This window comes from Pelecanus crispus, chromosome 3 (genome assembly GCF_030463565.1).
Source record: "Pelecanus crispus isolate bPelCri1 chromosome 3, bPelCri1.pri, whole genome shotgun sequence".
In the NCBI taxonomy this organism is placed as follows: Eukaryota; Metazoa; Chordata; class Aves; order Pelecaniformes; family Pelecanidae; genus Pelecanus; species Pelecanus crispus.
In genome coordinates, this window is record NC_134645.1 from 17,049,136 (window position 1) to 17,067,670 (window position 18,535).

The following is an 18,535-nucleotide window of genomic DNA, read 5'->3' on the forward strand; positions in this document are numbered from 1 at the left end:
CTTTACTGTTCGCAAGACATCCTTTGCCATTTCATGTTATCACTTAGACTATTGCAAAAATGTCTACAATAAATAATATTATTCCTTCATGTTCATCCTTTGAGTATTTAGGAGCAGGACATTTATATATTTGCTTAATCATACACTCATATTCGTCTACACTGCATCTTTTCTTACATTTTATTTTTTCTTGAGATTCTATCTCCTTAGTTTTTAGAGTCTTCTCAACTCTTAAATTTGTAGAAGTCTGCCTGACACCTAAATTCTTTTAACCCTTCCTAGCTTATACTCGAATTCTCCAATCTTGTATAGAGTCATTTCTAAATACTTGTTACCTGACCTACGGACCCAGGTAAAGTTCCCAGCTCCCACTGTGCAATTGCTAAACTGTTGCTCAACCCGAGTTTGAATAACTTCACTGGTTCTTCTGTGCATTTCATCTGACAGAATTCTGGAATTTGCTCCATAGGCCCATGAATTTCCCATAAGCCACAATAACCCTTTTGATTCCAAGCAAAACTCAGAGAGTTTACATGGGTGCATTTGCAGGCTGTTACATTTTCAACGCAAGTAAATCCTTTCCCATAAAGTTAAGGAAGCAACTGAAGATACATAGAAAGGGCAGGCTATTTGTCATACATCTTCTAGCACGGATGACTATTTCATTACAAAGTTTATGAAAGAAGAGGAGCTCAAAAGACAAAAAGGAATAAAAGCAAGAGAGAGATTACTGTCTTAAACAGGCAGGACCTTAAAATAGGCTAGGTTCTCTCAAGCACCATATGGAATCCTTTTCCAAAGGCATCAAAAATGCATGCACACCTGCCCACACACACAGAGGGCATCCTTAAGTTCCCTCTAGATTTATGAAATAGTCATGTATGTCATGTTAGTTTTGGTAAATGAGTAGCCATAAAACCACACAAAGCAGGATGTCCTACATTACTAGACAATAATGATGCCTCTGAAGACAGAAAACCCATACGACGCCTACATTCGTTCCACAGCTCTGTAGCTCTTAATTTTCTTCTCCATCCTCAAAAGTTGCATAAGGACACTGGTGGCTCCTGATAGCATTACACAGTACATAACTGATAATGTTATTGGCATACGTGACACAAAAGCACTTCTTCTTTCAGAATGTGTTCCATGTCCATTCTAGGTCTTCTGAATAAAACTCAGAAAATGTCCTGAAATCAATTTTTTTTAAATTAAAAATAAACTTTAATTTAATAAAACTATTCCCAAAATTTATGTACATTGTATTTACAATTTTGCTGCTGACTAGGTAATACTTACATGTAATGCAAAATCTTCCCCTTGCATTAGTCACACTTAAATGTGCTCTACTCAGCCTTTAGACTGACACCAGTGCCAGAGCAAACAAGGGAGAAATTTCTGGAAAAAAAAAATCTTTTGTGTGTAACCATGACACATAAGATTAATTAAAAAAAAAAATCTAACCGAAGAGGACAAACCAAAGTACTGTTGTTACATCATTAGAAAAACAAAATTGGTGGTAGAAAGAATGTATGTTTCCTGAAGAGGGACATACAGAGTGGTGAGAAACTTTATCAGCTGCAGTGCTGGGGTCATACTAAGATGAACAGAGGGCTGGGTAAAAGCCAGATGACAGCTACAATAATAAAGAGTTTGACTCAGCAGGCACCAGCATTTTCCTAGTCCATATTCTTCTTCCATCCTCTCTGCTGCAGCACAACTTTATTCCCTTTTAAACTCAAGGCAGAAGGTGAAGGAGGAAAATGAAAGCAGGCCAGAACAGCATCCCTGAAGCTTTTAGAAAAGATCTGCTGCTCTTTCCCTTTGCACCCTTCTCAACCTCCAGCCTCTGTGGCAATACTGTGTGCTGGTGTTGTGGGAGGAAGATGAGCACTACTCAAAGCACCTCTGGCAACATATTGTTTTTAAAAAAGCTTTTGGGGGTGGAGTATCTCCCAAAATCTAATTATATAAAGCAAAGGATGTTCTAGGTACCTTGCCAAAGCTGCTGCTCTGCCAGTGAGCAACTGCACACCTACACTCAATTGTCTGGCCACTGATTCACACCAGTAGCAAGGTGGATCCCTCATACACCTTCACAACTATGTGCTTGCTGGGGCGGCTGCAGTGTTAAACTGTCTCATGTACTTAAAAGAGGTTGCAATTTGGGTTTTTTTTGCCTTCTCTAGCCATATCATCACATGCCGAGAAAGATGTCAAATGTAACACAAATGGCACGAGTGGTGTCAGCCTCTGACCTATTGAAACAGAATCAGCAACCATTTGCTTTTCCGAGCAAAAAATTTACTGTGGCATGGACAGCTGCATCAGACAAACATGTCTGATGTCTTCTGTGGTCATCATCTAGACTTACTCTAAACCTGTTTGGAATTAACTTGAAGATGTTGCAAAACGTTATTTGATGCATTTTGCAAAACACAGATAGGAGCCTGCATCTGAGGAAAATGAAGAATGGAAGTAGTAACTATAGATAGTACAGCCTTCCAGAACTGAAGCAGGATAATTAACATTGGATGGAACATCATGGAAACTGGTTTGCACAAAAGAAGTAGGTTCGTGTCCTAATTACTGTCTTGTGGAAATCAATTCTGCCAGTTCCTTTGTGGGCCATCTAGCCCTCTCTTTGCCTGCTGGGGAGAAAGGTGTAGAACTTCCAGAAGTGCTTCTTCACCAATTTAGGCCTTTTTTTTTTTTTTTTTTTTTTTTTAAACAAGTGCTACTCTATTGCTGAGCAACCTCATACTTCACTTTTTGCTTCCACTAAACCTGCTTCCAGATGAGGGCTGGGTGTGGGGGATGTGACTTAATATTAAATGCAGAAGTGGTATCCCAAACAACCGTGTATGCTGGGGATCAGAGTCCTTTCACTCTCTTTTCAGCTTTCAGAACAAAGCAGCAGCACTTATGAGATCACAAAATTTCAAGCCAGTTAAAACTATAGTTCCTAGAGATTACTCTAGAACTAGGTATTTTATTATTTTGCTACATAAACATTCCAGAGAATGCAACTTAGATTTCCCACTGTAGTTTTACTCTGCAATACTTGCTTTTTCTCTAATAATCTGTTTGCATATGTTCACTTCTCTCTTTGAAAACCTGTTTTTGCAGAAATACCAATTTTGGCTTTTACATTTTTCCACTGACTCTCTTCTTTCCTCTTAAGGGAACAATTCATCCTCCTCTTTCTGCCAAAATGCAGTGATTGGTAGCAGTGCTGGATTTTTTTAGTGTACCTTTTTTGTTAGACAGATTTATAAAGCTATTAGGATAGTGCCACAATCATATTTTTAATGGGAAAATAAACAAGCGAAGGCAGAGGTTTTATGGCTTACCACATTAAATAGCCAAAACTTTTGAAGTTTCTCATTTAACTCATCCTACAACTGTCTACACTCACCACTAATGCAAGTTTTTGTTATCTATCACCTTCTTTATCACTATGAAAATAGTGTCTTTGGAGCTTGCTGGCAGAGATAATTTTTAGAAAATGATCATCATATTGATATTTCTTCAGATCTCGGCTGACATTTCAAACATCCCATCCCATTTTCTGGAACAAGCAGACCACACCATTTTCCAAAATTAATCCAAAGATGATGGCCAGCCAAGGGAGCATTCGGTTCAAGTTCAATGTAACTGCAAAAGAAAACAGAACAAATTTATCACCATTTAAGATGATCATAGAAACCATGATTAATTCACATTAATTTGTATGTATAAGAAATCACACAAATCTGTTAAAGTCTGCATTCCAAAGCCATGCATAAAATTAACACGAAATTTTCATCTTCCAGACACACAAAGAATTCTACTTTATGTTTCAATGGTCCACAATGAGTTGTCTCAAATTCTAACTGATGGATCTGATAGATATAATACAGCATATACAAAGAGATGATGGTGACATAAGAGGTTCTTTTTCTTTAAGTGCTTTGTTTCATTCACTTTCTATTAAAGTCTAAATAACACAGTTTTAAGCTAGAGCTATTTTAGTCACGTATCTGATACTGATTAAAAAAATAACAGCAATAATGACTTCTATAACAGCTGCACTCTCTCACACACATTCTATACCAATAATGTAGTAATAATAAAGCAAAAACATACCTCTAATTGCCTGAGAGTTTGATATCAAGACAAACACTTTTATAAAAGCAAGGCACACAGGTGTGTAGTCATGTTCCCAAATGACAGCTGGAATTAGCAAAAGCTTTCCATAGCTGGACAACAGCAGTGCTTTGAGAAGCAAAATGAAGTCAGACTTTGTTTTTAGCATCTCAGGTCTCATCCACCATAAGGTAGTAAAAATGCCAAGCAAAAATGAAGTTTGTTCTAAGAAGAAATAAGAGAAGTTGGAAAGAGAGAATGAAGTGCCAAAATCAAGTCCTTTTTTCAATGGATTTCAGTGAAATGATGTGTCCCAAATGCAACTGAGCCACTGCTATTTGAGAGACACATGCAACACGAACATGTCCTCCATCTCCTGTGTTCATTCATGACATTCAAAATAACTTGTTGTGGTTTAGCCCCAGCCAGCAACTAAGCACCATGCAGCCGCTCGCTCACTCCCCCTGCCCCCATGGGATGAGGAAGAGAATTGGAGGAGTAAGAGTGAGAAACACTCCTGGGTTGAGATAAGAACAGTTTAATAATTGAAATAAAGGAAAATAGTAATGATAATAATAACAATATAATAATGATAATAATAATAATAATATACAAAGCAAGTGATGCACAATGCAATTGCTCACCACCCAACGACCGATACCCAGACAGTTCCTGAGCAGCGATCACTGCTCCCTAGCCAACCCCCCCCAGTATATATACTGAGCATGACGTCATATGGTATGGAATAGCCCTTTGGTCAGTTTGGATCAACTATTCTGGCTGTGCCCCCTCCCAGTTTCTTGTGCACCTGGCAGAGCATGGGAAGCTGAAAAGTCCTTGACTAGCACAAGCAGCACTTAGCAACAACTAAAAACATCAGCATGTTATCAACATTCTTCTCCTACTAAATCCAAAACACAGCACTATGCCTGCTACTAGGAAGAAAATTAACTCTATCCCAGCCAAAACCAGGACATAACTCTATCACAGAATTCTGTCTGTAGTATTGTCATACTCGTAATTTCTGACACTGTACAGCACAGGAAGTTTAGCATACGAATTTCCTTTACTTTTCCTTTTTAACAAAAGGAGAGGGTTTTTTTTTTTTTTCAACTGCCTGTTAGTCTGTAAAACAAAATAAATACTTGTCTGTTTTGAAAAGGTCACCAGCAGTGAACCCTTTCCATCCAGCATGAGAAAGAACACACTAAGGTGAAATATCACGGAGCTATTAAGACTTTTTTTGACACCACGTCCCTGCATAACACTGGTATTAATGCAGATGTCAAAGCAACTCTCATGACAGCTGTAATAGATGAATTACTACTGAAAAAATGAGTTCCAACATTTTTACTGACCTGTTATGAAAGCTTCCTTAGAGCAACACAAGACAATAAATGACTGAAGTTAAACTCTGAATGACTAAGGGAAATACTAGTTTTAGTCTGTGGGCTTGATTTAAACTCTATCACCAGAAAAAAATTAGAGAATAAAAGTATTACCCAAAATAAAACAAAAACCCTCCCCGCCTTCAAATTTAGTCTTGCAGCACAGAAGTATTTACTCTATACCAACGGTGACACTGCTCTGTATCTTTGTGTATTCATGTAAAAAACCAAACCAAAACAAAAAACCCCACAAAAAAACAAACAGATACAGCTTTTCCCAATTATTTACTTTTGTAAGGATCATCCTTAATGTTGCATCACCTTAATGAATAATAAACCTTGGAGTCAACATGAAATATGGAATAAGGCTGAGCTCCACACTGGTCTTCAAAACTATGTAAACAGATTCAAATGAAGATTTGTAAATATTGCCACTTTTCAGTATTTAGGTATGTAATGTTATCATATCAGTCTGAACTGTAATCAGGATCAAAATATGCATTTGCATTAAATGAAGGCAAATGAGAATGTGAATAATCATTTAACCATACTGGGCAGGACATGACATCCATTTTGTATTAATTTTTGTAATACAAGCTTGATGAAAGACTCATGGAGTTATTCAGTGCTTAAAGAGTAAATAGTTACATGAACTAATCATCCATCTTACCCAAAGAAGCAATACCAAACATTCTATAAAAATCCCATTCCTTGGCATATCTAATTAAGTCATCAGGATCTGTATTTTGGCTTGAATCCTGTAGTTGCAACCACCTGAGATAAGCTTCACAGAGCAAACAAAATACGCAGAGCTTCCCATGAATCTGGTAAATGAAAGAAAAATGAAAACATTAGTATTAAATCAGCATAAATTAAAGTATTAGTATTAAATTGGTATTTAAAATACATTTCTACATCTCCACAAACAAGCTCTGTACATTTATTATTTTTGTTTAGAAGTATAAGCAAATTACTTCTGTTGAGCCACTAGTTTAGCACATTATCTTTTTAACATAAATTAATACCATAAGCCAATTAGAAGAGGTAGGAAAGTGTATGAACAGTTCCATACAAAAGAAAGCATTTAACTGTAGTTTGTAAAGCCTGCTCTATACTTTTTTTTAATTGGGAAGGGTGTTTCAGTTAGTAATATAGAAACAAAATTGTGCCATAGCTAGCAGTACTATATCATCAAAAATTTTCATTTCAGGGAAACTATTCCCTTCAGTGAACTGGTTTCAATAGCCTTGTTTCTGTTTTTCCCTGGGACAATCTCCATTAGAAGAAACTGGTAGTGTAGTTATACCAAAAACATTTCTTAGTTCAGATAAGGGTGAAGGACCAAAAATAAATGGAGCAATGTAACTAAACAAAACTTAAATGCATCCTCTGAAGTGACTGCAAAAATGATGTCATGAGGGTCCACAGTTAGCACGTTTCCACATTAAACAGTCTGTAAGCCAGTGTGTATGTGGGGGCAATTCTGATTTTATACAGATTTAAATAAACCAATAATTTCTGTGCGTGGATTCTACTTCTTCCATTAGAGACTAGTTATGCCAATTGCACTCACATGCACTGGCTAAACCAGTTTAAAATTCAACTCAATTTATTTGAGTAGACGAGATTTCCACAGATGGAATAGTTCTTTCCAGAAGCCTCATGGAAAACATCATTACCAGTCTCTAGAAGCACTGATTTCATTAAAAACCTTTAGTCAGATTTATGCTTGAAAGACGAGGTGAGTATCTACCTACATTCTTTAACACTGGACTGGCCAAGAGGTATCAACGTGAACACAGCATACACTTAAGCTTGGATAGTTTGCTCTAGATTAGCTTCCCTCTCCTGGGAAATCAATCCTTAAAGTAAAATATGCAATTCTGTCAGAAAAGCTACACCCCTACACTCCACCTGGGCCAGCACAACTAAGCTGACTACGTAACTCTGCATCAACAATGCTTCATGTGAAAGCCGCTATCTTTTGCTATAGTTTTGAGGACATGGTTAATTACTCAGGAGGAAACTTGTGAGAAATTTGTACAGTAAGTTTAATTGGCATAGTATTGTTAATGTGGTATGTTATACTACTATAGCTCGTTTCAAAAAGAACTGTTTCCAACAGAAATTTAAGTTGGAAATGAACTTGAAATCAGACCTGTCTCTTCCAATGAGTCAAATTAGGACTCTCTTTAACATGTAGGATGACTGCTGTATTTGCTGGTATTGTGGTATCACTACTGGGGAGACAGTAACTTTCTTAGTAATAGCTGGAGTTTGAGATTTCATGTGTTCTACTCATGATATTAGACCCTTAACCTGTTCAAGAACAAAACCGATGCAGCTTGATGGAACCTGTGGAAAGGCAGAAGAACAGTTCTTAAAATTTTACAACTATTACAGTCAACTTACCAAACCTAACTGTATCTTTAACCGAAAAAAAAGTCACAGGGTAGGGGTGAAGCAACTTACATTTATCTTTGTATTGAAAAGAATGTGCCTGTATGCTTGTGCTTTACATAAAATAGCATTAATCAAGATGATAACAGGATCATACTCAATGTATTTGTCCACAGGTTTCTGGCAGGATTTCTGAAAGTCACAAAATAACAAGAATTAGAAGGGTCAAAAAAAAAAAAAAAAAAAAAGAAAAACAAAGCAAGTGTTTATTAAAGGCTCCTCTATGCTTAGCACAATTGCATAAATCCAACCTAACTATTCAATTCTTATTAGTCTTTCATTAATGTAATCTTCATTTTCAATAGTTTTTTAATCCATCCAGAAAAATTGCTTCTCCCCTTTGACACTACAGTTATGTTACAAAACAAAGGTAACATTATCGATTTTTGTAGGCTTCAGATTAACACAGATAATAAGCTATGCAAGGATGTACTTAGTTATCATTTTGTGTCCTACAGATGCAAAAACCCCAAACTGCCTTCCCAACACTGTAGAAATACACCAGTATCTTGTTAAAGGTTACCTGATCATGGCCTGTCTACTGGGTATTTGGGGATTTTTTGTTTGGGTTTTTTTTTTTTTTTTTTTTTGGAAAGAAAATGAATTTCTTTTATCACTTCCTTCTTCTAAAAGAGGTGCTTTATCCTCCTACCCAACATTTTTCCTTCTTTAAAGAAAAAAAAAAGTTTTTTCCTGTTGCATTGGTCTTCCATACTGGCAAGTAGTCTCGATGTTTCAATTCATTTTCCATTATCGAACAAACACCAATATATTTAGAATACTGATAATGTAGTTTTCACACACAGATATAGGCAGAAAGTCAGAAGTTGCTACTGAATGGTGGTAAGACACTAGGCCATTACTCCTCCAACACATCTGCTGGTTCCTGCTGTGCCTGCTAGAGAGGTTATTTCACCCAGACCGCTGGGAACAGCTTGCCATCAACCCCCTTCAGATTTATTGACTTACCTGCATGGGTGGTCACTCCTTGACTTGAGTTAAATGAGAAAGGCTAACAAAAGGCTATTATACTAACTGTGAACATGAGGCTTAAGTAACAGTCTTACAAAAGGCTCATCTAGCAGACCTGAGGGGGAAATAACTTCTAGCAGAGAGCTGAGGAGCAGCAGCAGCTGATCACAGCAACCCCTTCAGCTCCAACAAGCGCACCTGCATAAGGGTGCTGGCCCGCAGGTCAGCTTTCTCCTGCTGCTGGATCCTCCACTTCAGCCACTTCTCTCCTCCAATCTGTCCTCAGCTAATCACACTCCCCTGGGCCTTCACACTGGCTGCCATGCTCAGAGTACAACAGTCATAGAAACAATTTCTATTTCCATTTTAACAAGCGCACAGCAGTGTGCTGCCGGAAAAGAAATCTATGCACACAGCTTTCTGAAATGCTGCCAACAGGCAAAAATGCAGCGTAAGACAACACACACCTACAGACAAACTCCCAGGAAAGAACAAAAAGTTTTTTTCTTGATTTTATAAGGATTCCTTGTGCCCAAAGTTAACTTTGCCTTGCTATTTACCAGGCTTATTATTGGAGAATTTGCTAAGCAAAATTTCACTAGCAAACCGACTCAGAAGTCCAATATCCATATCAAGAAAAACATCTAAACAGAGGCATAAGTTAAATAGTGTGTCTAAGGAATGTTCCTACCACCAATCAATGTTTCTTGGTCCAGCTCAAGAAAAAAAACCCAAACTCATTTGCATTAGAAAATACAGCATATGATAGTACACAAGTTAGAGGTAATGAATTCAAAGACTGACTGGATTAACCAACAGTTTGATAGGTCTAAAATTAAAGCGAGAGAGATGGAAGAAAGGACATAATTAACAGAAGGCCACAGCTACAGCATTTAAGAGTGAAAAAGAAATTGCAACTATAATTAAAGGCAGTGCCTTGCTTCATTTCTTTCTACAGGGAAATCATGAACAGATATTCTTATAGGTGATAATTTACGTATGTCAAATCTCTGGGGTGATGTAGCACAGGAGAACTCTTGAGGTTTTTTTGTAGGCTTATTCACAGAAGCACTGGACAAGCACAAACAAAAGAAGGTTATTCTTGAACACAGTGGGTGTCGTAAAGGTTAGATGAAGGACATCCTACATACCCCAGGATTTATTACGCTCTCAAATTTTCCTACAGCAGAACATTGTTTTGACCAGGGTCAAAAATCTTTCTGAGAAGAGTAAAGAATGATCTTTTCAAGCAGAGGGTGCCAACCAAACACCAATCAAAAAACTTGCCATTTAAGAGGTACTGAAAGTTTTTCACTGACAGCTGATACGAATTTTAGACAATTAAAATATATCAGACCAACCCTCCAGGCAAAATCAACAATACAGAAATTCTGCTGCAGATATATAATGAGACTGCTGTAGATGAATACACAAATAGTGGTGTTACCCTTAAGAATGGGTCTTCTGCTCCACAGCTTCTAGCAGCCACAACCGAACCTTCTGCAGCTGTGAGAATGATGTTTAATTCAGTATTTTGGCATACCACCACCACTCATTTAAGAATCCTGTTTCTCTTGTGTGACTTCAACAGGAAAAGAAAACCTGCCGTATCACAAACGAGCAGCCAGCTTCAAGGACTTTTCACACACAGACACATACGTGCATTCATGTCTGCCTGTCTTCTAGAGCTAGATGACAGCCCTATTCTTAATATACTTTACTCCTATTTGAGTCTCAACTGCATGAAGGGAAAAGTCCTTTGTGCTTACCCAGCCAGTGACCTAGCCAGCGTGAGTTCATTCTGGGACTTGAGACCTGCAAACCACCTCACTGCCAAAGACTTGCGTGTACACTGCCATAGGCTAATTGGACAAAATGAAGATGACACTTCCTACACGACGAGAACATTACCGAATTAATAGACCCTCTAGGATGAAGTTTTTTCCATACCTGGCTTTTTTGTTATTTTTTCAGCTGTACTACAAAAACATCTGATGCTAACCTTAAATGCCTAGGAAGGAAACTTATGACTAGAGCCTGACTTCAGCAAAATCAATGCAAGTGAGGGTTAATGCAGTTTAAGTACCCATAGGTTTAACTAGATAAAGCTATCTAGTTAAAGTGATGTAACTTTATGGACATCGATAATCACTAACACTTTCAGAGAAGATCAGTATGAGCAGCTCAGCTATCGAGAACTGCTTGCACACTTAGTTTTAAGATTTTAGTCAGGCAGTTTAGAGTGAACTACAGTACTGGTGCTCATGTCTCATTCCCAATTGTGGTTCTGCACAGCTGTAGTCAACGGCCCGTTCAGCAAGAAGAAGGCATGACTGAAGTTCAGACTTCAGAAGAAGTTCAGACTGAAGAAGGCACATCCTTAACAAAATAGAGCTTTTTCAATCTTCTTTGGGCTTTCTCAAAGAAATGCCTCAGTTATCATAACCACGGTAACAATTCTAGAACGGTAGAAAGAAGTAACTGGATTTCTCTCTGTTTTTAACTAGTTTTTAATTTTTTCCTTGCATACATAACATCAGAAACAGGAAATAACTGGTATCTTTCCTTGAAAAAATAGACATTACTTTGATTAAAAGGTACTTTCAAATTATGTTGCAGAAGAGAAAGGTCAAGCTTGACACCATAAATTCTATTTATGCATCTTCTACTAAATTGGTAAATTTAAGGAAAATTATGAATGTTTGATACTGACACACAGGAGTCCAGTAGATACTGTAAAAAAATCCTAAAAAATACCCTAAAAAGGGTGTTGAATGTATGTCAATATTCTAATGAGTTTAAATGGATATTAGTTTAGGAATTGTTTGACTAGTCAAATACTTAGGAATATTTGACTATGCTTGTCTATTGTTTCCAAAAAACCCCTTCCATTTTCATAACTTAGAAATTTGTTTAGTTATCTTAAAAAAAAAAAAGTATTTAAAAAAATGAGCAAAGGCAGCTTTAAGAAAAAAAGAAATCTTCAAAAGCTAGTACAACCATGTTCTTCATAGTGTAGTGTATCAGATTCTTTCTGATCAAAGCAATGAAAAACAGTTAAGGAAAGTAACATATGTTTTAATATCTCAGTTGTAAGAGAAAAGGAGTATTGAAATGTTAACTCTGACTGCATGTTTGTCAGCCTTTTATAAAACATTACTCAGAAGACATAACTCCTCTTTGTTCATCAAAGATTCTTAACTACAAACACACGCCAAATACAATAGAGTGTACAAATATGTGAGGAAATACGTACTATCACTGAAGGGCAAAGTTCCTAAAGTATATGAACATGACTTTTTTTAGAGTGCTCTTATCCAACATGAAAACATAACTGATTTTTTTAAGTATTTTGGGATGGGGGTGGTGGAAGGGAAAAATATAAGAACATTGTAATGTAAGAAGAGGAAGCCATAGGACACTACAGAAAATAAAAATGTACATTGAATAACCAGGCTTCATCCTGAACTAAAAGTAACATGAAAACACCACCAGGAATACATTTGCAAATCTCTGGATATTAGAAACATCAGTGAAACAGTCTCATTTTAGTATTCCTTTCTCCAAGGATTGGAGTTTGGCAAAATTAAGCTACAGTTTTTTGCTGGACTACATATAAAGCGAATTTTAACAACATTTACATAGCTTCAACATGAACATAGGTTCATACGGCAAATTAACACAGACCCATCATGCTGCGAAAGTGCCCTTAATCCCAGTTGCACCCTTAAAACAATAAAATGTAATTAGCTATGCTGCTTTCAGGAATGGGTTCTTTATTAGGGATGTGGCTAAGCGTAATAATAAGCTGAAAAACAAACCACCCCAGTTTCAGATGCATTCCATTTCAGAAAAGTGAGGTTAAAAATATTGTTTTATAATTTTTCCTATATAATATGTTTTCCAGTAGTGAGTTGGTCTGTAGACTGAGTTATGTAAACAGGAAAAATAACATACTTTATTTTCCAGGATGATCTTTGTACTCTTGACAGATTCTTTACCTTACCACATAAATGCTTTGCCTTGAAAGCATTTACAGTCTGTCTGCCTTGCTGCAATAAAAGAGCTATTCAATTATTTTTTTAATTGCAGAAAAGCTAAATGAAGTATGCACTGCTCACACAATTTGGCTTTCTTATTACAAAACACAAGGGGGACCCTGACTGAGCTCTACATACTGCAATGAATAATTTCTTTCCTTTTGTTAGGGTCTGCAATGATTAACATTTTTGAAACTTTAAACACAACAACATATATGTAATTTAAAACCAAATTTTAAAAAATTGCATGCTTTGCCTTCTATTTTTGAATAAGTTTGCTAATTTCCTTTTATATTCCTTTTACTTTGACTGCAGAATTTATTCCAGGTTAGCCGAATGTGGGGTTTTTTCCCCTATAGCATTAATACTGTAGTGGCAATGTTATCTGAACAGTATTTTTTGTTACTGCTCTTAATGGTTGGTTCATAACATACTCAGTGAAGATTCATTTTATTACTTACAGATCATTTAAGTTTTAAGGATCTCAAAATAATTAAGAAAAATCTCCTCTATAAAGACCTACCTAGGCTTACTTTCACTGTCACTTCTGATTCAGAATAGGGAAACCATTAGCACGTTCACAGCCCAGGACTACAACCAGACCCATGAGTTGTAAAGCAACCACCAGAAGTCACCTTTGTTGGAGACAATCCTAACATGCCTGCACTCCACACACACACCCCCCCAGTTATCACACTGAAGAAAAAACATATTGAATAGGTCTCCCCAAGGAGGTGAATTTCCTCAGAATTTTACTATCCATTTTTAAGTACCTTTAAGTTCTTTTTAAGGAGCAACAGTCCACCTGTCTCTTGTAATGGCATTTCCACAGCAAAATATATGCAGGATGAGAAAAAGGTGCATTCACTAAAAGCAAGTCTCAAGCAAGAAGGAATGCGCAATATCAGAGGTCTGGGCTAGGCTTCTGCTGAAACTGGCCTTGATTAAACAAAACAGATTAAAAAAAGTTACAGAACTTGAAGAATTTGTGGCAGTTAGCCACCTTGCAGAGCTCTTAACAGAGGACATGACCTATCCATCCCAAGTTTCATGGTACTGAGTGGACTTCCCATGTTTGATAGAAGGTTTCTTTAGCTTCATCTGTTGCAAATTTATTTCCAGGGTGGCTATTAACACTTGTGAGGTCTTTAATGCTTGCCTGCGTTAAAATTGCAATATGGACCTCAAAGAAACTTTTTATTATCTAAGAGCAATAACAAATGCTGCAGGAACTGAACTGAAACAGCACCATGAATATTAGGCTGAATTTCTAAAATTATACTCTAATATTGTGAGCTGGAAACAGATGTTCCCTAATGGAAGCTTTGCCTTTAGAAAAAAAATCCATTCTTCTCTTCAACAAACTAATAACAGAATACAAAATAATGTTATTTTGCTTAGGCATTCGAATTTATATCTTCCACTTGAAAATCAGGCCCAGATCAGGTTAAACACATCCTAAAAACAAATGTAGGACTAGACAGAAGATGCTGTTGGGAAAACTTAGCTTCTTCAGCCTCAAGATAATGTTCTGAAAGGTGCTGAATGACAGGAACATCCTGAGAATGGCAAAGATGTTTTAGATGCAGATTTATTAATTCATCAAGGATAACTTTAAACTAGCATGGGGCAAGTCTGTAGGTCTGTATAAAAACATCTGGGCAATGTTCTGCCTATTCCTAATTTTCTGGGGCCAAAATAAAGAAGGAAACCCTTTATGTTACATATCATATGGAACAAATAATGCTGCTTTTTTTTTTTTTCCTTAATGTGTCAGTATTTTCATGCACTACTTGAAAATAGGAATGAAATGCAAGTATCCCAAAGCTTTTTAACAAAATAATTATCTAGACTGTGTCCATTGGCCTCACTTTGAGTATCACTACAATCTTTCTATGTTCTTTTCACTTCTTCTCCCTCATGCTACAAAGGAGTAGCAGTACTCAATGTTCTAATTCCACAAGGACAGATGAAAATTGTTCTTAGACTGAATGGCCACACCTTCTCATCTCACCTCAGACCTCAAATTTTTCTTAAATACCTTAAGCTTTTCATAAGTTTTTAGAGGCCTACACCCTAAGTTTTGTAAATACCTGACATAAGCAATGTTTCACACTGATAAGTGGGATATTCATATTTTCTAAAGTGGAGAAAACTTCTAAGCTTACTTTCAGGTTAGGATGATTCGTAACACTGACAAACTCATTGTAACACTGCTTGTAAAAGTTTGTAGAGGGTACCAAATCACATTCTGTACTTGATTACTTTTTGTTGTCAGCAGCATGATGCTGACTAACTTTTCAGGTCTCTGGCCGGAGCACAGCATTGCCTGCACGGAGCAGAATGCCTGCAGAAGGTTAGTGCAGTGACAAAACTATTCTTCCAGATTACAAGGAAAAAGTAAAACAAGAATTGCCCTATTAGAAACCATGAGCTCTTGGTAGCTGGAGACGACAGCAGTGCTTTCCTGCAATACGCAGATAAAGCTGAATTCAGATCAGTTCAATTGAAGGAATCTTTTGATCTTGGCAATTTTCTAACATTCTCATCTTCACTTTATAAACCGTGAGCTAACGCGTTTCTTACTAACATGTTTTGTATTGCCTGTTCTTTATGTGGACTGCTCCTACTCTCAGCACCTCCTGGGTTGCCAGAAGTGGAGAGAAAGGGTTAGAGATGATATCACATGGCACCATGTGAGAGCAACTAGGACTAAGACTGAATCTGAACCATGATAACCAACAACATAGACAGAGGAATCAGACTGGTAGGAGTAAGTGAAAAACAGTACTGATCTGGACCTGCATGAAGAAAGGTGGACAGAATTCCAAGTTGCTAGGAAAATGTGATTCTTTACTCTTTCTTTTACTCTGTTCTTTACTCCTTTTGCAAGAGTTTGGCATTTGTGATGAACACAGCAACTGGGACTCAAGTCTTTGATTCTACATGGGATGTCACAGCTCCAGAAGACCAGTCCTCAAATGGTTAAATGCTAAAAGGAACGGGTGCCATCTGCTGGCTCCCAGTTTCCCTTAGAGATTATCATAGCCAAATTAATAACTATAATTGATAGCCTGGATCTACAAGAAGTGCTAAATCTTATGTGATATGGCTGCAGGCATCAGCTTGATACTTGTCCTTTTGTATCCAACTTGTCCTTGATTTCAAAGATGAATTTGAAGCTCCACGTGAAAGAGCTCCAAAGAAAACCATTTACATTTTTATCATGTAATCATTTGACTACATGATTTGACTACCAATGATTTGATGCAGTTCATATCCACTACTAAACATGACACATTATACTAACATGAAAAAGCAACTAAAAATCAAATTTTCCTTGCCATGTGCATGTCAGAAGCCAGTAGAAATCAATCTCTATTACTTTGTCTTTTACCTAAGAAAACTGCTGATGTCTCCAGTTTTTGAAATGTCTACAGAGATTTCTGTGCACATTTTCAGCAACAAGCCATTTTAACTGACCACTGGGCTGGGAAAAGAAAAGGATGTGAATCAGCTCTTTCTACTATCATCAGTGATTTGTACATATCTGGTTTTCACAGCCTTTTGTTGATAACAGAGGCTGAGATCTAACAGGTACGTCTTTCAACTTGAGCTAACCGCTATTTCCCCAAATATAAACTGGCCACAGACCAATGTGATCTGGTGCCTACTATCTCTATTTTTGAGCCAAGAGTCTCAAAGTTAAAGCTGTAAAGAAATTCATCACAGGTTTCATACAAAGCTTTCCTGTCACCTGTTACGCTTATAGCTTCATGGTTAGTAAATTAACCCATCTTCTAGCAGCATTCTCAAAACGGCAAAGGCTACAAAACTGGAGGAAACAACCACAAAAGAAGTTTGAATGATACACAACTAATTCCTTACAAAACACAAAATATTCATCAATCTGTTCAAAAACAAGGTTTCCCAATTTTATAAGCAGCAGACAGGATATTGTGAAACATAATCACAGATAAAAATCAAAGGCTTAGTCAAGACATATTTGCAGATCCCTCCATTCCAAAATTCTTATTTTTTCCCCAAACTAAAGGGTGCTAAGTGATCCAACTTTTTACACACTACAAAAGAATAAGTCAAAGCTAACCATAAATGTAAAATAAACCCTAACAAGATTTGAAAACAGTAATTTAGAAATAGTTGAAAACACTGCTTAAAAAGGTAAATGCTTTTTTGCTGCGGCTGCAAAGTCTCCAAGAAAACGTGGGAGACACTAAAAGAAAAAAAAGTTATTTTAACATTATGAAAACATTATGGGGAAAAAAATTAACTCTGTGAGAGGCAGAGTGGGAAGGGAGAGCAGCGAACACCCTAGAACATGCTGGCACCATTTTGGAAAGTACAACCGCTGTAGCTAGGTAAGCAATACAGAAGTCTTCGTGCGTACGTTGGATGATCGTCAGTCAAAACCCGAGGCTTATGTCCAACTGTTATGCCCGGCTTCACTGAAGTTGCCTAACCACGGAGCTGGGCCAGATCTGCCTTTCAGCAAGTAGAAGACAGGGAGCGCGGTGACAGGCCCACTGCAGGGCCCTGTATGGGGGCCAAGCGGGTGCCCTCGGGGAACTAGAGAAAATGGAGGCAGGAAGCACGGCAAACAGGGAACCTGCCCCTGGATGCGGGGAAGCCGGCCAACCCGTGGGTGCCAGAGCCGCGAAGCAGCGCGCCCCGTGGGCCAGGGCCCGGGGCCGCCCGTGACGGGGCGCGGCCGCCGGACAGGCGGGAACGCCACCACGTGCCGCCGCCTGCTGACGTCGAAGCCTCCCGCTTCCCCTCCCCTTCGGCCTCCCTCGCCCACTGCCCGGCCGCCCCGACTCACGCAGATGGAGATACGGAGCACGCCGCGCTGGTAGTCCCTGTACAGCTCCGCCGCCTCCCTGCTGCACTCAATGCAGCGGTAGGCACCAAGCGCCGCCATGGCACGCGAGAGCACGCCCCAGCCTGCCAACGCTTCAAACGGCCTCGCTTCCACCTTCGGGGGCGGAGCCTGGCCTGTCCCTCGCGCCGCGATGCATTCTGGGAGTTGTTGTTTTCTGCTGCCGCCGACAGCCAGGCCGCGCCGGCGCGGAACTCCATGTCCCAGGAGGCAGCGCGGCGGCGCCCGCCTCCCTGCCCGTCCTGTGGGGGGGGCGGTGGGGGCGCCCGCCGTCCCCCGGCCGAGGGGGAAGTGGTGCGCATGCGCCTTGGGAAGATGGCACCTGCCGGCGGCTGCCGGGCTGTGAGGGGACTGTGGGTGCTGCTGGCCGCGCTGGCCCTGGCCCGGGCCGTGCTGGCCTTGACCGAGCAGTACCCGGCCTTGTCCTTGCTAAAGCAGGAGCTGCACCGGCAGCGCCAGGGCCCGGCGGGGGGCTGCGGCTCGGCGGGGGAGTGGGCAAGGCAGTACTCGGCCGAGTGCGGTGAGTCGGGGGGCGTTGCCATGGTGACCGCCCCGGGGCGGGGGCGAGGAGGCCGCTGGCTCGGCGGCACCGCGCAGCCCGGCCGGCCCTGCGGAGCCCCGGGGCCGGGGGTGGTGGTGGATTGGGGCGC

At 39.1% G+C, this 18,535-nt stretch overlaps 2 protein-coding genes across 2 annotated transcripts in view; one reads left to right on the plus strand and one right to left on the minus strand.

Moving 5' to 3' along the window:
- Nucleotides 1-3,116: 3,116 nt before the first annotated feature.
- On the minus strand, nt 3,117-18,187 carry ARV1 (ARV1 fatty acid homeostasis modulator). The gene is given in 6 exon segments (XM_075707189.1): nt 3,117-3,657; nt 4,129-4,353; nt 6,187-6,340; nt 7,989-8,108; nt 17,829-18,011; nt 18,014-18,187. Coding segments are annotated over 6 exon segments (963 nt in total). The 3' UTR covers nt 3,117-3,550.
- TTC13 (tetratricopeptide repeat domain 13) overlaps nt 18,186-18,535 on the plus strand; it is a 43,415-nt gene continuing 43,065 nt past the window's right edge. The window contains exon 1 of the mRNA XM_075707187.1: nt 18,186-18,405. Within this exon, the coding sequence (XP_075563302.1) occupies nt 18,186-18,405 (220 nt within the window). The remainder of the gene's footprint in view (nt 18,406-18,535) is intronic.